Genomic DNA, 14,009 nt, shown 5'->3' with positions numbered 1-14,009 from the left:
AGTTTTGTCTTGTCCTTCAATTATTGTGTGTTATTAATATTAGAATAATATTATGAGTCCAATAATTTTGACATCATGGTTGACAGTCTTTTAACATACAAGAAATGAGACCCACAATTAAAGTAATCGCGAGTTCCATAATTGTGAGTGAGTTGTCAAAAAGAGTGTACACAGCGTTATTGTTGATATTATGCCAATTCCTTTTGTTTTATTAACTACTTTCAAGAAAGAAATGTGAAGGAGCGTTGAAAACCTAAATGAAATGAAAGATCTCATGAATTGCGTTTCTTGAGCTTGAAGAACGTGAATTATAAGCAAAAGCGTGATTTTCGAAGAAGGTGACTCACTCACGTGGTCAGACATGCTAAATTACACAATGAGAATTGATTACTAACTAATATTCATCGATATGTAAAATTCTAACTTAATTGCAATGCCTAACCGTTCTTTACGATGAAGTAAAGCAAATAAGTAAACGATGTATTAATCTAATGTGTTTGTTACATTGTAGTAATAAAATATTATCTATTATTCATTAAATGAATAGAGAGATTATTTATTCAATTATGCTACACATAGAAGGCCATGTGGCAATAGATTAGGAAAAATGAAACACAGCAAAGGAAATATATAGAAATAATCAATGAAGGTTTGAACACGAAATTAATCTCACTATCCTCAAACGTTATTTGCCTCCTTTCCAATGATTTTAAAGATTTTCGACAAATAGTTCGTAGGATTAAACAAGTTTTGATGAAGAACACCAAAAACAAACGTGTATCTTCACAATAAATAAGTGAAAAGAAATGGAATGATTCAATGATAATTTTCTCTCAATTTTGGAAGAATAATTTGGGGATAGATCTCAATTGAATTCAATATATTTTTCTTGCATTTGAATCATCTACTTATAGGAATTGGCAAGCTTCTATGAAATGGTGCAAAAATAAGGATGAAAAGCCACCAATTTTGAAAGAAAAAATGTCAAAAAACGACCCAACGGCCACATTTCGTCAACCATGCAACCGTATGGGCTATAGCCATGCGGTCGCATGGTTATAACCTTCCCGGCCCTCCCATTCTCGGGAGGGCCCCATGCAACTGCATGGGCTTAATCGATGCGGTCCCATGGTTAAGCCCATTTTTTTTAATTTGATTTTGGAATTTTGTTTGTTCAAAATCTATATTAGTCACATAATCAAATATCAACACTTATACATAAGAATTAGATATCTTTTGATTTAAATCTTTTCTAAATCTCATAAAGTATCATCAGAATTCCAAGTAGCTAGAGTGCTTTGAACCAATTATTCCCTGTGTCAACACCGATGAAATCACACGCACAAGTGTTAAACTTTTTACTAGTTCCTCTAACTCGCTTAGTGCTAATATGACCTTACACTAATCCTTTTTCATTGAACTTTTAAAGAGAGAAAAACTTCAACTCTCTATAGAAACGACACCACCTCGAAGTTCACATAGGTGAAGTTATTTCAATATCTTTGTTACTTTTACAGATACTTGTATTCCGTACTGAACTTTACTAAGGGTTTATTTTAACTCATCCCTCCAACAGTAACAACCGACACTATTTTTCAAAAATATGATTTTAATACATTTAATGGTGTTGAAATACATCCACTTATCGAATAACTTGTTGTTACCCATTGAACCTATATATACTAGTTTAGTATATTTTAGTGGGGTTGCCGTTATTGGTGGATCTATTTGAAGAGTTTTAATCCCATTTTACTTGATGTTGATCTCACTTAACTCTTTCTTGAGAGGTTTGGTAAATGGATCAGCTACGTTCTCACTAGATTTAACAAATGTAAGGGAAATTATTCCATGCTTGATTAATTTCCTTATATATTCGTGTCTTAGACTCATACATCTAGATTTTCCATTGTGTACTTCATTATATGCTCTAGCTAGAGTAGTTTGACTATCACACAAGATAGATATAGAAGAAATATTCTTTATAACTAAAGGAATTTCATATAATAAATCTCTTAGCCACTCAACTTCTTTTCGATTTCGACCAATGCTACAAATTCTAATATAGTTAATGAGTAATACAAATTTGTTTCTTATACTTCCAAGAAATTGCACCACCTTCAAGAGTGAATATTCAACTCGAAGTGAATTTATTCTCTCCCACACTCAATATCCAACTTGCATCGGGATATTCTTCTAAGATCTTAGGAAACTTTGTATATTGTAGCCCAAGGTTTTTGGTTTTCTTTAGGTAACCAAGAATTCTACCGATGGCCTTCCAATATTTTGAACTCGGGTTGCTAGTAAACCTACTTAGTTTACTTATAGTAAATGTCACATTAGGTCTTGTACATTGTAAGTCGTACAAGAGACTTCCAATTGTACTTGCGTATCATCATTTTTTATTAATTTGATATTTGGATCTACAGGAATATTAGCCTTTTTAATGTTCAAATGTTTGAATTTATTTATCACATTCTCAACATAATGTGATTGGCTTAATGTAAAACCCCCACTATCCCTTTTAACTTTGATACCAAGGATAGTGTCCACTTTTCCCAGATCCTTTATTTTAAAAGTAGAGGATAAAAACCATTTTATTTCTTTGATCCCATCTATATTATTGTTAATGATTAGCATATCATCAATATATAGACACACTAATGTGATTATATTATCATTCACTTTCGTATAGAGGCATCTACCGAATTGTGATTAAATTCATTTGACACTATTTTAGAGTCAAATTTCTCATGCCACTTTTTGGGAGCTTGTTTTAATCTATATAAATATTTAATTAATTTGCACACCTTATGTTCATTTCTCGGTAAAATGAACTTTTTTTGTTGTTCCATATAGACATCATCTTCGAGATCTCTATTTATGAACGCCATCTTGACGTCCATTTGATGAACATGTAGGTCATAAATGGATGCTAATACAAATAAGATCCCGATGAGGTTATCATAGTCACAGGTGCATATGTGTCAGAGTAATCAATTCATTCCCTTTGATGACATCCTTTAACTACTAATCTAGCCTTATAAATATTAAGCGATCCATCGAAATTTCTTCCTAAATATCCACTTGCAACGGATAGCTTTAAAACTTGCTGGTAGGTCAACTTTTTCCTAAGTATTATTTGAAATAATAAAATCCATGTCATGTTTATTACTTCTTTCTAGAACATATAGTCTCTAGACTGCATTAGTTCCTTATAAGTCTTAGGATCACTTTTCACTTGAAGAACAAAAGGGATTGTTCTTACAACATCCTTCTTATCTCCCTCTACTAAGTAAAAGAAAATGAGTTGGGAATTTATTTCATCTAATCCTAAATTCTTTACTTTTCTAGTTCTTTTACTTCTTCAAGGATCAATTTCAACATCTTTTATTTTTCTGGTAAGCTTCTAAAGGTTGGAATATCCTTATTATTATTTTCAGATTTCTTAGCTACCATTACATTCTCGAAAAATTTCACATCTCTTGATTCTATTATACCATCCAATTCAAGATTTAATAATTTATAGGCCTTGCTATTAAGAGCATATCTCATAAAGGAACATTTGATACCTTTAGGACCTAACTTGGTTCTCTTAGGATCCATATTCTTACAATATGCAAGGCACCCCATCTTTTAAAATAATTTATATTTGGTTTTCCACCTTTCTATATTTCATATGGGGAAATTTTATTCTTCTTCGTGGGAATCCTATTTATTATCTGGCAAATACTAAGTAAGGCTTCACCTCATAGCTTAAAAGATAGTTTAGAATTTAACAACATAGCATTTATCATCTCTAAAATTATTCTATTCTTTTTTCTCTAATCCATTTTGTTCCGGTGTTCTAGGTGTAGAAGTTTGATGTACTATTCCATTTTGTTCACAAAACATGTTAAATTCATTAGAAAATATTCACTACCTCTATCACAAGTCTTTAATTTTCTTTCTAATTGATTTTCAACTTCAATTTTATAGGTCCTAAAGGCACTAAAGGCTTCGTCTTTATCCTTTAATAAGTATATCGAGAACAATCGTCAATAAAAGTAATAAAATATCTACTGTTGCCTCTAATTAACATTCCATTCAATTCACATATGTCGGAATGAACAAGTTCAAGTAATTTTGTTGATCTTACTATGCTATGAAATTGCTTCTTAATCATTTTTTATTTAACAATTAACACATATTTCACATTTTTCTAATTTGTTAATGTCACATTGTATTAATCCACATTTAATCATTCTTTTCATAGTGTTAACTCCTATATGTGCTAATTTACCATGCCATAAATTAAATAAATCAGTAACATATGCAAAAAATTTAATTTTATTTGACTTGTTCTCAATAATACATAGTTTGACCATTCTTTCGGTAGAATAGCCCTTTCCAACAAAGTGTCATTATGGGTTCGTACAAGTTTTTCAGATTCAAAAATAGATTTAATCCCAAGTTTTTTCCAAAAGTACACCACTTGCTAAGTTTCTATTCATTTCAGGTACACGCAAGATATTTGTCAAAGTGATCTTCTTTTCTGAAGTGAAAATGAGTTCAACTTTTCTTTTGCCAATCACATTTGATCTTCCTTCATTTCCCATTTGTATTTTCTGATTGTCTTCAATGTCATGATAAGTTTTGAAGAGAGACTTATCATAACGTACATGGATTGTAGCGCGTGTATCATACCACCAGCCTGGAACTTTGGCTTGGATAGCAGTAATTTCGCTCACTGTGGCGATAATCTTATCAATTGAATTCACTTCTCCTTCCTTCTTTTATTGTTTCCTATGCCTGCAATCTCTAGCAGGTGTCCCGATTTTTCACGCACATAGCAAGGTCCTTTGGCTTTGTTTTTGAACTTCTCTTGATCCTTTCTAGGATCAAGAAGTTTCCCTTTCTTTTTAAATTTGTTGGAGTCATCCACATTGTCCACGGCATTGACTTTCGAAGAGCCATCATAATAATTTTCAATCTTATTTCTTGCATTTGATTCTTCCTCTATATGAAGATGTTTTTGTATATCTTCCAAAAAAAAGTCTTTGGAATTGTGAAGAATTTTCTTCCTATATCCTTTCCATGAATAGGGGAGTTTAACAATAATTGCTCCAACTTGAAAAATTTCGGGAAATTCGGTTTTCACCGCTTTCAATTTGTTTACAATTATTTGTAACTAATGTACTTGGGGCAATAAGAGTACATTATCCAAGAATTTGAAATCAAGATATTTAGATATTAAGAACTTTGGTACTTTCTTCCTCGGCTTTATATTTGCTTTCTAGTGCGTTCCAGATTTCTTTTACCAATGTAGTATATAGACGATCGAACAATGCATTTAGGATATGGTCACGGCATATCAATTCGTCCTTTTCCCTTTTTTCCTTTCTGCACGAATTTCTTCGATATCTTTGTCAATTGCATTGGAAATGTGCTCCAATATTGGATCAAGCATGTAGAAAATCTTCAAGGCCGTTAACATAAACTTAAGTTTGTCTTGCCATCTTGTGAAATTTGTGTCATCGAATCTGTCCAAGCGTACCAGACCTTGATTCATCATTTTGATGGTAGCAAGTGTAGATTCCGTCTCCATCGCAGTAACAATAATCAGATAACGTTTGAGATTGTTGGAAAATTAAGGCAATAGAGAAGGAAAAATGAAACACAACAAAGGGAATATATATAAATAATCAATGGAGGCTTGAACATGAAATTAATCTTGCTGTCCTTAAACGTTATTTACCTCCTTTTCAATGCTTTTAAGGATTTTCGACAAATAGTACGTAAGATTAAATAAGCATTGATGAGATGAACACCTAAAGTAAAAGTGTATCTTCAAAATGAACAAGTGAAAAGAAATGGAATGATTATATGATAATTTTCTATCAATTTTGGAAGAATAATTTGGGGATAGATCTCAATGGAATTCAATATATTTTTCTTACATTTGGATAGCCTATTTATAGGCATTGGCAAGCTTCCATGAAATGGTGCAAAAACAAGAATGAAAAGTCACCAATTTTGAAAGAAAAGAGGTCAAAAAATGACCCAACGGTCACATTTCGTCAACCATGCGATCGGTCGCATGGTTATAGCCTTCCCTGCCCTCCCATTTTCGGGAGGACCTCATGTGGTTGCATGGTTAAGCCCATTTTTTTTTCATTTGATTTTGAACAAACAAAATTCCAATAGGTCAATGAATTTATTTTTATTTTTTTTGCAGATAACAAATGGCGATTTTCCATTGGAAGTTAAAAAGGAAAACCTTGTAAATGCACCTTAGCAGTTTTCCAGTCCAAGGGACTTTTCTTATTTATTTATTTACATGTAAGTAATATTTATTTATTCACACTTCATTTCTATTTATTTAAATTCTTCTCAATTGGAGGCTAAGTTTTACAAAATTTTTACTAGTCCCCATGTTGACCCGGAAAAAGAAAGAAAATCTCTTGAAGTGCCAAACATAGAAATTGAGTCCTCCCTCGAATGTATTTAAAGTGTATTCTTTTATGACCCAATTTCACAACAATTCAAACATGCCTAATTTTAAAAGAAATTAAAATGCAAAAGGAAGTTAAATGGAAACAATATTTTTCGGGTTGTAGTTCCAGTCTCAAAGCTAGCAATTGGTCTTAGTTCGGGTTTTGGTTTTGAGCACAATTAAACATTTTCAGATATTTCACAAATAACATTAACATTAGTTAGTTATATAATGATTCCTTTTTGTATATATCTTTTCCTCTAAAGTGGTGGGTTAAATTTGAAAAAAAATAAAAATAAATAAATAAAGGATTTGTAGCATACAAACTTTGGGTCATTGACATTCTTATTGAACCCCAAATTTAACGAGATTCATCTATCAATGAATTTTATCTCCGTTTTCCATTTAGGCGTATGTTACTAGCACATTTGAATTTTCATTTCCTTTTCCATTCACATGGATTGCCACTTATGCAATGCAAAGGCTTAATCGTTCTAGCTTTTTTCACATTTGGATTTTCAAGTTCTAAATTTTGTAATGTAAACCTTATTTTGAAGTGTTATCAAATCATAAGTTTGACTCCAACCTTTTAAAAAATAAGTTGGCTCTCAATTTTATATTACAATTGTATAATCTATTTTAACGACGAGAGTCATTTAAGTGTTTGCTAAATAGTATTTAGCAGTCACTAACAGTGTATCATTTTCAAATTTCTAAATACTAGTCTAACTTAGTAAACATTAATACTCAACTTTAAAAAGCTGGATATGTGATAGTCGTGTGACAGTTTAACAGATATTTGAACAGTTTTCTATTGTTAACTAGTTTTGCACCTATATTAACAAGTTAATAACTAATTGTTAATTTTTAAAAGTTGAGAATCAATTTGCTATTTGAACAATGAACGACCAATGATGTAATTTTCTCTAGATTAAACGATGATTTTTCTAACTAAAATAAACGAAAATAAATATAAAATTGAACATTAAGGGCCTCTTTGAGCCCCTAGTATATTCTAATAATGTATTTTGGAATAGTAAATTAATAGAAAATGTGTGGTTAAAAAATAAGAAAAAGTTTTGAATTTACGTGTAATATTATTTTATTGAAGCATATGTAATTGGAAAAAAAAAAGTATTTTGAAAAGAATGTGTGCCAAACAAGAGCTAAATAAAGAATGGAAAAAGACAATATTTTTTTAATTAAACATAAAAAACAACATAAACCCTACTCGTACCAAATTTTCATGGCAAGCACATAAAATCATCAGGAAATAATAATAATAATAATAATAATAATAATAATAATAATAATAATAATAATAATAATAATAATAATAATAATAAAGCACGCTTAACCCATTTTTAATCGTTAATTAACATGAAATCAAATCTTATTCTTCAAATTTCACACGACAGAACATTTGAATTGAAATGAAAATGTCCAAAGAAATCATCATCACGTTTGTGAAGATTATGCTGCCCAAACAAGTCTTTTCATATTAAGAGAAATTCCCCAATTTCCACATAGTGAAGTGACATATGAGAATTATACACAAAAACAGAAAAAAGAATTAAGAAAAATTAATTAATGTTGAAAATATGGTTTACATTTATGATAGCCTTTTCTTAAAATTATCCAGCCTTTTATAAGAATCTGTAAAATTATGCTCTCAAATACTACAAATACGACTCGATTTCACTGTAAATTGGATGGACCAACCATAGATAATTGCATGAATCTCAAAATATTTATTAATCATAATTCGTCATTTTGTTTCTATTACAAGTTCATTGATTGGTGATAAAGCATGCATTAGGACAATCAATCGAGTATGGTCTTTGTTTAACTTTCTTTTAGGGTCGAGCGAGTGAGTACTCTTTTTGATCCCTCAAGAACAGAGACGGGCGTCAATCTACACTAATCATGATCATTTGTGTATGATCATACTTATCGGAATTAAAAACCCAATACTATCAAAAGCAATAAGATCGCCGTAGAAAAATAGATACACAAGAACAGACAAAACTTATAAACACTTGTTTTAATGTGAGACCACGTACTTTTTCGATACTGCTATAATTTACTATGGTAAAAATAAGTTTTACAAGAGAAAATTCGTATATTCTATCTTTTCTAACATCTCCCTCTTTATGACGATAATGTAAAATCATAATGATACCTTTCTATTTGTCGGAATCTGCCAACAAAAATATAAATTGTAATTTCGTTGGTAATTTTCATCGAACTAAGTTATCGATAAAACAATTGCTGATAGATGTTGTAGAAATTCATTCATATTTATGACGGACATGTATATTTAGGTAAATCTGTCAGTAACCATTGACAATTATGTTAGCTGCGAAAAATTACTTGCCGAACTTTTATTTTCATTATGTACCGACAAGAAAATTTCTTCGATAAGTAGGATTATCGACCTTTTGCGATGAAAATATCTATCACTGAAGCCACAATTTCTTGTAATGTTATAAACGAGTTTCGTCTTTTCAAAGTAATCAATATTGACATTGATTTAGTGAAATCGACTCTACTTTCGTGCCAAATCAAGAGTCAAGACAGAGGAAACATGTCATGTGGGACGAGTAGAGAGGGTTTTACACGAGTGGGGGCTGCAAAAGATGTATTTAGCATATTGAGACCCGTTAGGTACCCATTTTTTTAAAATGCATTTCTCTCTCTCTTCTTTTCAATCACGCATTCTTCATTAAAATAATATTACACGTAAATAAAAAAAAATTCTTTTTTTTTCAACCACACATTTATCATCAATTTACTATTCCAAAATGCATTTTTACATAAAAATGACTTCCAAACACCCTCTGAATTTTATAAAAACGTTGAACATTATAGCGTCCAATCTAATGTATTTCAAACACTCTAAATTTATATAAAAATAAAATAAAATTAAAATTAAAATTGCATAAATTTGTATTTCGAAATACTACATTTGCCAACTACTTATTTTATTATCATATTTAAGAAAGTAAACTATTAATTACCTAATTTATTTTTTTCATATTACTTTCAAGATTTTAAATTCCATTTTAGTGGTCATGGTCATATTCAAGAGCTTTAATTATTATGAGATATAATTATTAAGAGATACTCTTACATTAAAAGTTTAGTCCCCACATTACAAAATTCTAAATGAATGAAGCTTTAAATGGATGGACCCAAAATGCTCAACTTTCTTTCAATCTTTAATTATAGCTCGTTGAATATATTTTGCTCATGCAATTAAAATCAGATTTTTAGTAGATTTTGATAAAAAATTATTGAAATGAGTGATTGAAAAGTTGTGGACTCCATAAAATATATGATTAAAATTAATTATTGAATTTAACTTAAATTAAAATCTAAATTTTAATCTCTACAAATCAAGGATTAGTACATTAACTCTTTTTTAAAAAATGGTTTGTTAGTCTTTAATATAATGTTTTAATTGTGAATTACTCTTAACCGACTTTTCACAATAATTGCACAATTAGTTTTCAATGTCCAAATCATCTTCAAGTATCACGTGCACCGAATAAAAGCAAATACCAATTCAAACTTTGTAAACACTTGTCAAAGCTAGGAAATAAAACTAGACTTCATAAAGTTAAACGCGTAAGAGTGAGTTAACAATTTCACATATTGTTTTAGTAACTGTAAACAAATTGTAGACCTATAATAGAATGTTGGATATTAAACCGTTACTAGTGTAATAGGTTGGGGACTAATAGTGCAATTTTCCCAAATCAAATAGCACCTGAAGAAGTATTTCAATTTTCCACAACCAAACCCCAAGATATAAGGTTACACAAACTCCTTCAAAAGTTTCCCCACCCTTTCATTCTTCATAATTCCACTCATCTCCTCAATGGCTCAGGTATGGTATGCCTCTACAATCCCCCCCCCCCCCCCCCCCCCTCTATCTTTCTCCATGTTGGCACGCATATATGTTTACTAAAGCCAAGTGATCCATGCTGGTACTCGAGTTTGATAAGGCATTTTCGGTTTTTCTGATGGGACGAGCACTTGTCCAATTGGAAATGCGATTGACAAGTGAACAAAGAGTCTTGGTTACAACACACAAAGATAGTTTATTAGCTTAGACTAACATGAAATGATCAGATTATCTTATTTTTCTTCTGAAATCTGATAGCAGAAGGTGGTGTTGAAGATGTTGACGATGACTGATGAGAAAACAAAGCAAAAAGCCATAGAAGCCGCAGCAGATATATATGGTACATAAAAATGAATTCTCTTTTTGGTTTTTCAGTAATTTATACTAATACTTGTTTGTGAGAACAGGGGTGGATTCAATTGCTGCTGATCTCAAGGAGCAAAAGCTGACAGTAATAGGAGAAATGGACGCAGTTGCAGTGATGAAGAAATTAAAGAAAGTGGGAAAGGTTGATATTTTGTCAGTTGGGCCAGCAAAGGAAGAAAAGAAAGAAGAGAAGAAGGAAGAAAAGAAAGAAGAAAAGAAGGAAGAGGACAAGAAACCAGAGGAAAAGAAACAAGAGGATAAGAAACCAGAAGAAAAGAAATAAACAGACACCTCACTCCACCTGTTGAGGTTTTTAATTTTCATAGAATAAAACTCTTTTGAGACATTCCCAGAGACGCATAGCCATCAATGTGAATTGAGGTTACTGTCATGGAGTTAGAAGAATTATGGCTACTAATATTATGAATTTCTTCTTCTGGATCATTTTTGCTAAAAGTCTCCAAACCCAACAGATTAAAAACAAAAATAATAAACAATTTGTAGAGCTTTTCAGGCATCTTATCTTGCAGCCGTTATGTTGAAAAATATGACTTATCGGAAGGATTAAAGAGGTCTGTCATTCGTACGCCAGTCAGTCAAGTTATATATATTTGTCAAATAACACTGGCGTCAGAATTCATATAATATTATCCAATAAATAATGCATGAACCTGTCCTGAAGCAAATATACTGTCACTACCCTAAAATTTATGACTTGTACTGGGGTGAATGGATATATTGAAGGCGCCTGGGTCGGGCTTACCTCAAAATTATATGGAGTGTCGTGACTGTAGTCTAATTTGTTCCCAACTTTCTGAGTGCTGAGTAGAATTTAGATGGGTAAGAAGGTAACTTTCGAGACAGTCTACTATTTAAGTGGAAACATACTGAATTTTCTGAACATGGGCGGGTTCTCAAATGGGAGCAAAAGATTGTATAATTTGATAGGTAGAAACGCAACAAAGTATAATTTGATGCCAAGAGTAATGACAGCCTAATTCAAACTTGGAAATCGATCGATGAAGCAAGTACGCTCAGAAAATCATAAAAAAATAGAAGGAGCCCAATTCTGATTATGCTTTGATGGATCATTTCTTGGTTAAGACTCTCCAATATAATATAGTAGGCAAGTCTGAAGAAGAATAATGTTTCACACTTTAACTGCTACTATGTGACTGGTTATGATTAGATCCAACTACTAGGAGACTGTAAACAAACACGACGACTGAAAAATAAAGTGCAGAAAGTAAAAAATGAACACAAGAATTTTTGCCCCAAGGCAAGAGGTTCAAACCAAAGTTCCTAATCCCCCTTTTGAGCTTCCGTTACCAGAAGAAATCACTGCATTAACCGGAATGAAATCAACCAACGTTACAACTTCAGGCCACCAAGAACGAAATCACTCAAGAATACAAAAATAGCCTCTCAAATATGATTAAAGCTCGTTCAAGAACACTTAAGGGGTGTTTGGGCACCATTTTTTGCTCTTTATTAGAAGAAATATAGCTGATGCAAAATGAAAGTTGTGAGATAAAAGTCAAAAAAGGGCTAAGTGATGCCCACAGACGGTAACATTTCTTCTAAAAATGAGGTGGTAAATGGCAAACAAATAGGCTCTTAATCATCTCTCACACCATATTATAGATCACTCAAGAACAGAATCTCAGATATTGGATTTGTTAGATGAACTAATTTTTTAGAGAGAGAGAGCCCAGAAGCCAGTCCGAAGTGAATGAATAAAATCAAACCCTAGAATCCAACTGGTGTGTGTATGGAAAACCACTAGTAGGTTACCAATTCTACGGTCGAGGAGGCAACACTAGCATTTCATTTAACCTATCCACTAACAAAAGTGTGTTTTCCAAAATGCGTTTTTCAATCAACAATAGCAAGTCCAAAAAGGAAGCACGTTTAAGAGCCAAAACAATTGAATTGAGTCAACAGTCATCATGGTCAATTCATCGATTCAGCATCCACATCATCCTTTGGTCAACTGCTACTTTTGTACCATATTTCCAACATGACTTGAGCAGTAAAAGCGGAAACTTAATACACAAATGTAATTAACATGAATGGTGTTTTAAATGGTTCAGTTCTCTCACTTCATAACAGAATAACATTGAAAAGCCTAACATAAAAGAAGCCCACTGCATAAAGAATGAAGCTCTTCATTCATAGAAGAACTGCAATTCAGTGCCGCATTCATTTTTTTCTTAAATCAATGCACCATAAAAACTGGGAAACTATTGGCAGCTTTAAGGTTTACAACAATTTTTGTGATTGACTCTATCAAGATAACCTCAACCCCTGTTATTGTTGAAAATTAATCATATACTTTCACATTTGAACCTATCCGACTACGATGGCCAGTGACAGACTCTTTCCAAGCTGCATTTTTCACACATTTGTGAGCCATCCCCCCAAGCTTACATTGTGCATATCCATCTAAATAAAAACAATTTGCTAAATATAACATAAAAACTGACAATCTACCAGCAACAAATGTAAGGATATACTCGTGCTAAAACTGACAATCTACCACCAAAAAATATAAGGATATACTCATGCTAGCTCTACCTTGAAAGGCTAGCAATGATGCTGGAAAACTACTTCAGGAGTACCGAGGACCCCCCAAGTTCTCTTTGAGACCTGCAAACTGAGGCGTGAAGTTTCTTAAAAGAGAATGTTAAAGTTAGTAAACACATGTTAGCTGCCCAAAAATAATGTTGATGCAATATTATAAAAGATATTATTATATGTAGTTTCCAATTTTGATGTGTGTTTTAGGAAACTTGATAATGTCTGATTTAATAGCATTTACTAGATATTTCTTTCTTAGAATAGAATATTAGAAACCAAGGGGTCTTTTGCATTTAACCTGATTATATGAAATAAATTGATTTCCTCTTGCCCTCAATTCTTCTCTCTTTTTCCCTCCTTTCTCTTCTTCTCTTCCCTTCCCATTCTCCTATAATTCTTCTATTGCATCTTGCGTCAAATATGTATTTATGTATACCTGAAAATGTTGTGGATAGAGTAGTTAAAAAGTTCATTTTGTTCTTCTACCTTCGAAGGCAGCTGAAGCTTTGGAGTAAAATCCAACTATCAAATCTTTAAGAAATAGAAACAGCACACTTCTGATTATGCTTTGACAGATCATTTCTTGGCCAAGGCTTCCATATTTTAAGTGATATACAGAAGAAAAGAGGGGTTTACACAACCAATGATGTAAGAGGCTTCAGATTTTGTTCATTGACAGGC

General features: G+C 31.9%; 1 protein-coding gene across 3 annotated transcripts; it reads left to right on the top strand.

Annotated features, from left to right (window-relative positions):
* The first annotated feature begins 10,254 nt into the window (after nt 1-10,254).
* On the top strand, nt 10,255-11,192 carry LOC111390810 (heavy metal-associated isoprenylated plant protein 39). Of its 3 annotated transcripts, none has more exons than XM_023015926.1 (3): nt 10,255-10,364; nt 10,644-10,722; nt 10,790-11,192. In XM_023015926.1, the coding sequence occupies exons 1-3, from the start codon at nt 10,356-10,358 to the stop codon at nt 11,029-11,031; spliced, it is 330 nt and encodes a 109-aa protein (XP_022871694.1). In that variant the 5' UTR covers nt 10,255-10,355; the 3' UTR covers nt 11,032-11,192. The 3 variants fall into 3 exon arrangements, with proteins under 3 accessions (XP_022871694.1, XP_022871693.1, XP_022871696.1); XM_023015925.1 differs by having other exon boundaries at nt 10,266-10,364; nt 10,641-10,722; XM_023015928.1 differs by having other exon boundaries at nt 10,276-10,369; nt 10,641-10,722.
* The last annotated feature ends 2,817 nt before the right edge of the window (nt 11,193-14,009 follow it).

The sequence above is a fragment of the Olea europaea genome, unplaced genomic scaffold, assembly GCF_002742605.1.
Source record: "Olea europaea var. sylvestris unplaced genomic scaffold, O_europaea_v1 scaffold716, whole genome shotgun sequence".
In the NCBI taxonomy this organism is placed as follows: domain Eukaryota; kingdom Viridiplantae; phylum Streptophyta; class Magnoliopsida; order Lamiales; family Oleaceae; genus Olea; species Olea europaea.
The sequence above is the reverse complement of the archived record's forward strand: the minus strand, read 5'-3'. Positions and strand labels throughout refer to the sequence as shown.

What these genes read in the sequence shown, in the direction of transcription:
- LOC111390810 (XM_023015925.1), top strand. An exon ending in AGCCGCAGCAGATATATATG is followed by an intron (nt 10,723 to 10,789) that starts GTACATAAAAAT and finishes TTGTGAGAACAG; the next exon opens with GGGTGGATTCAATTGCTGCT.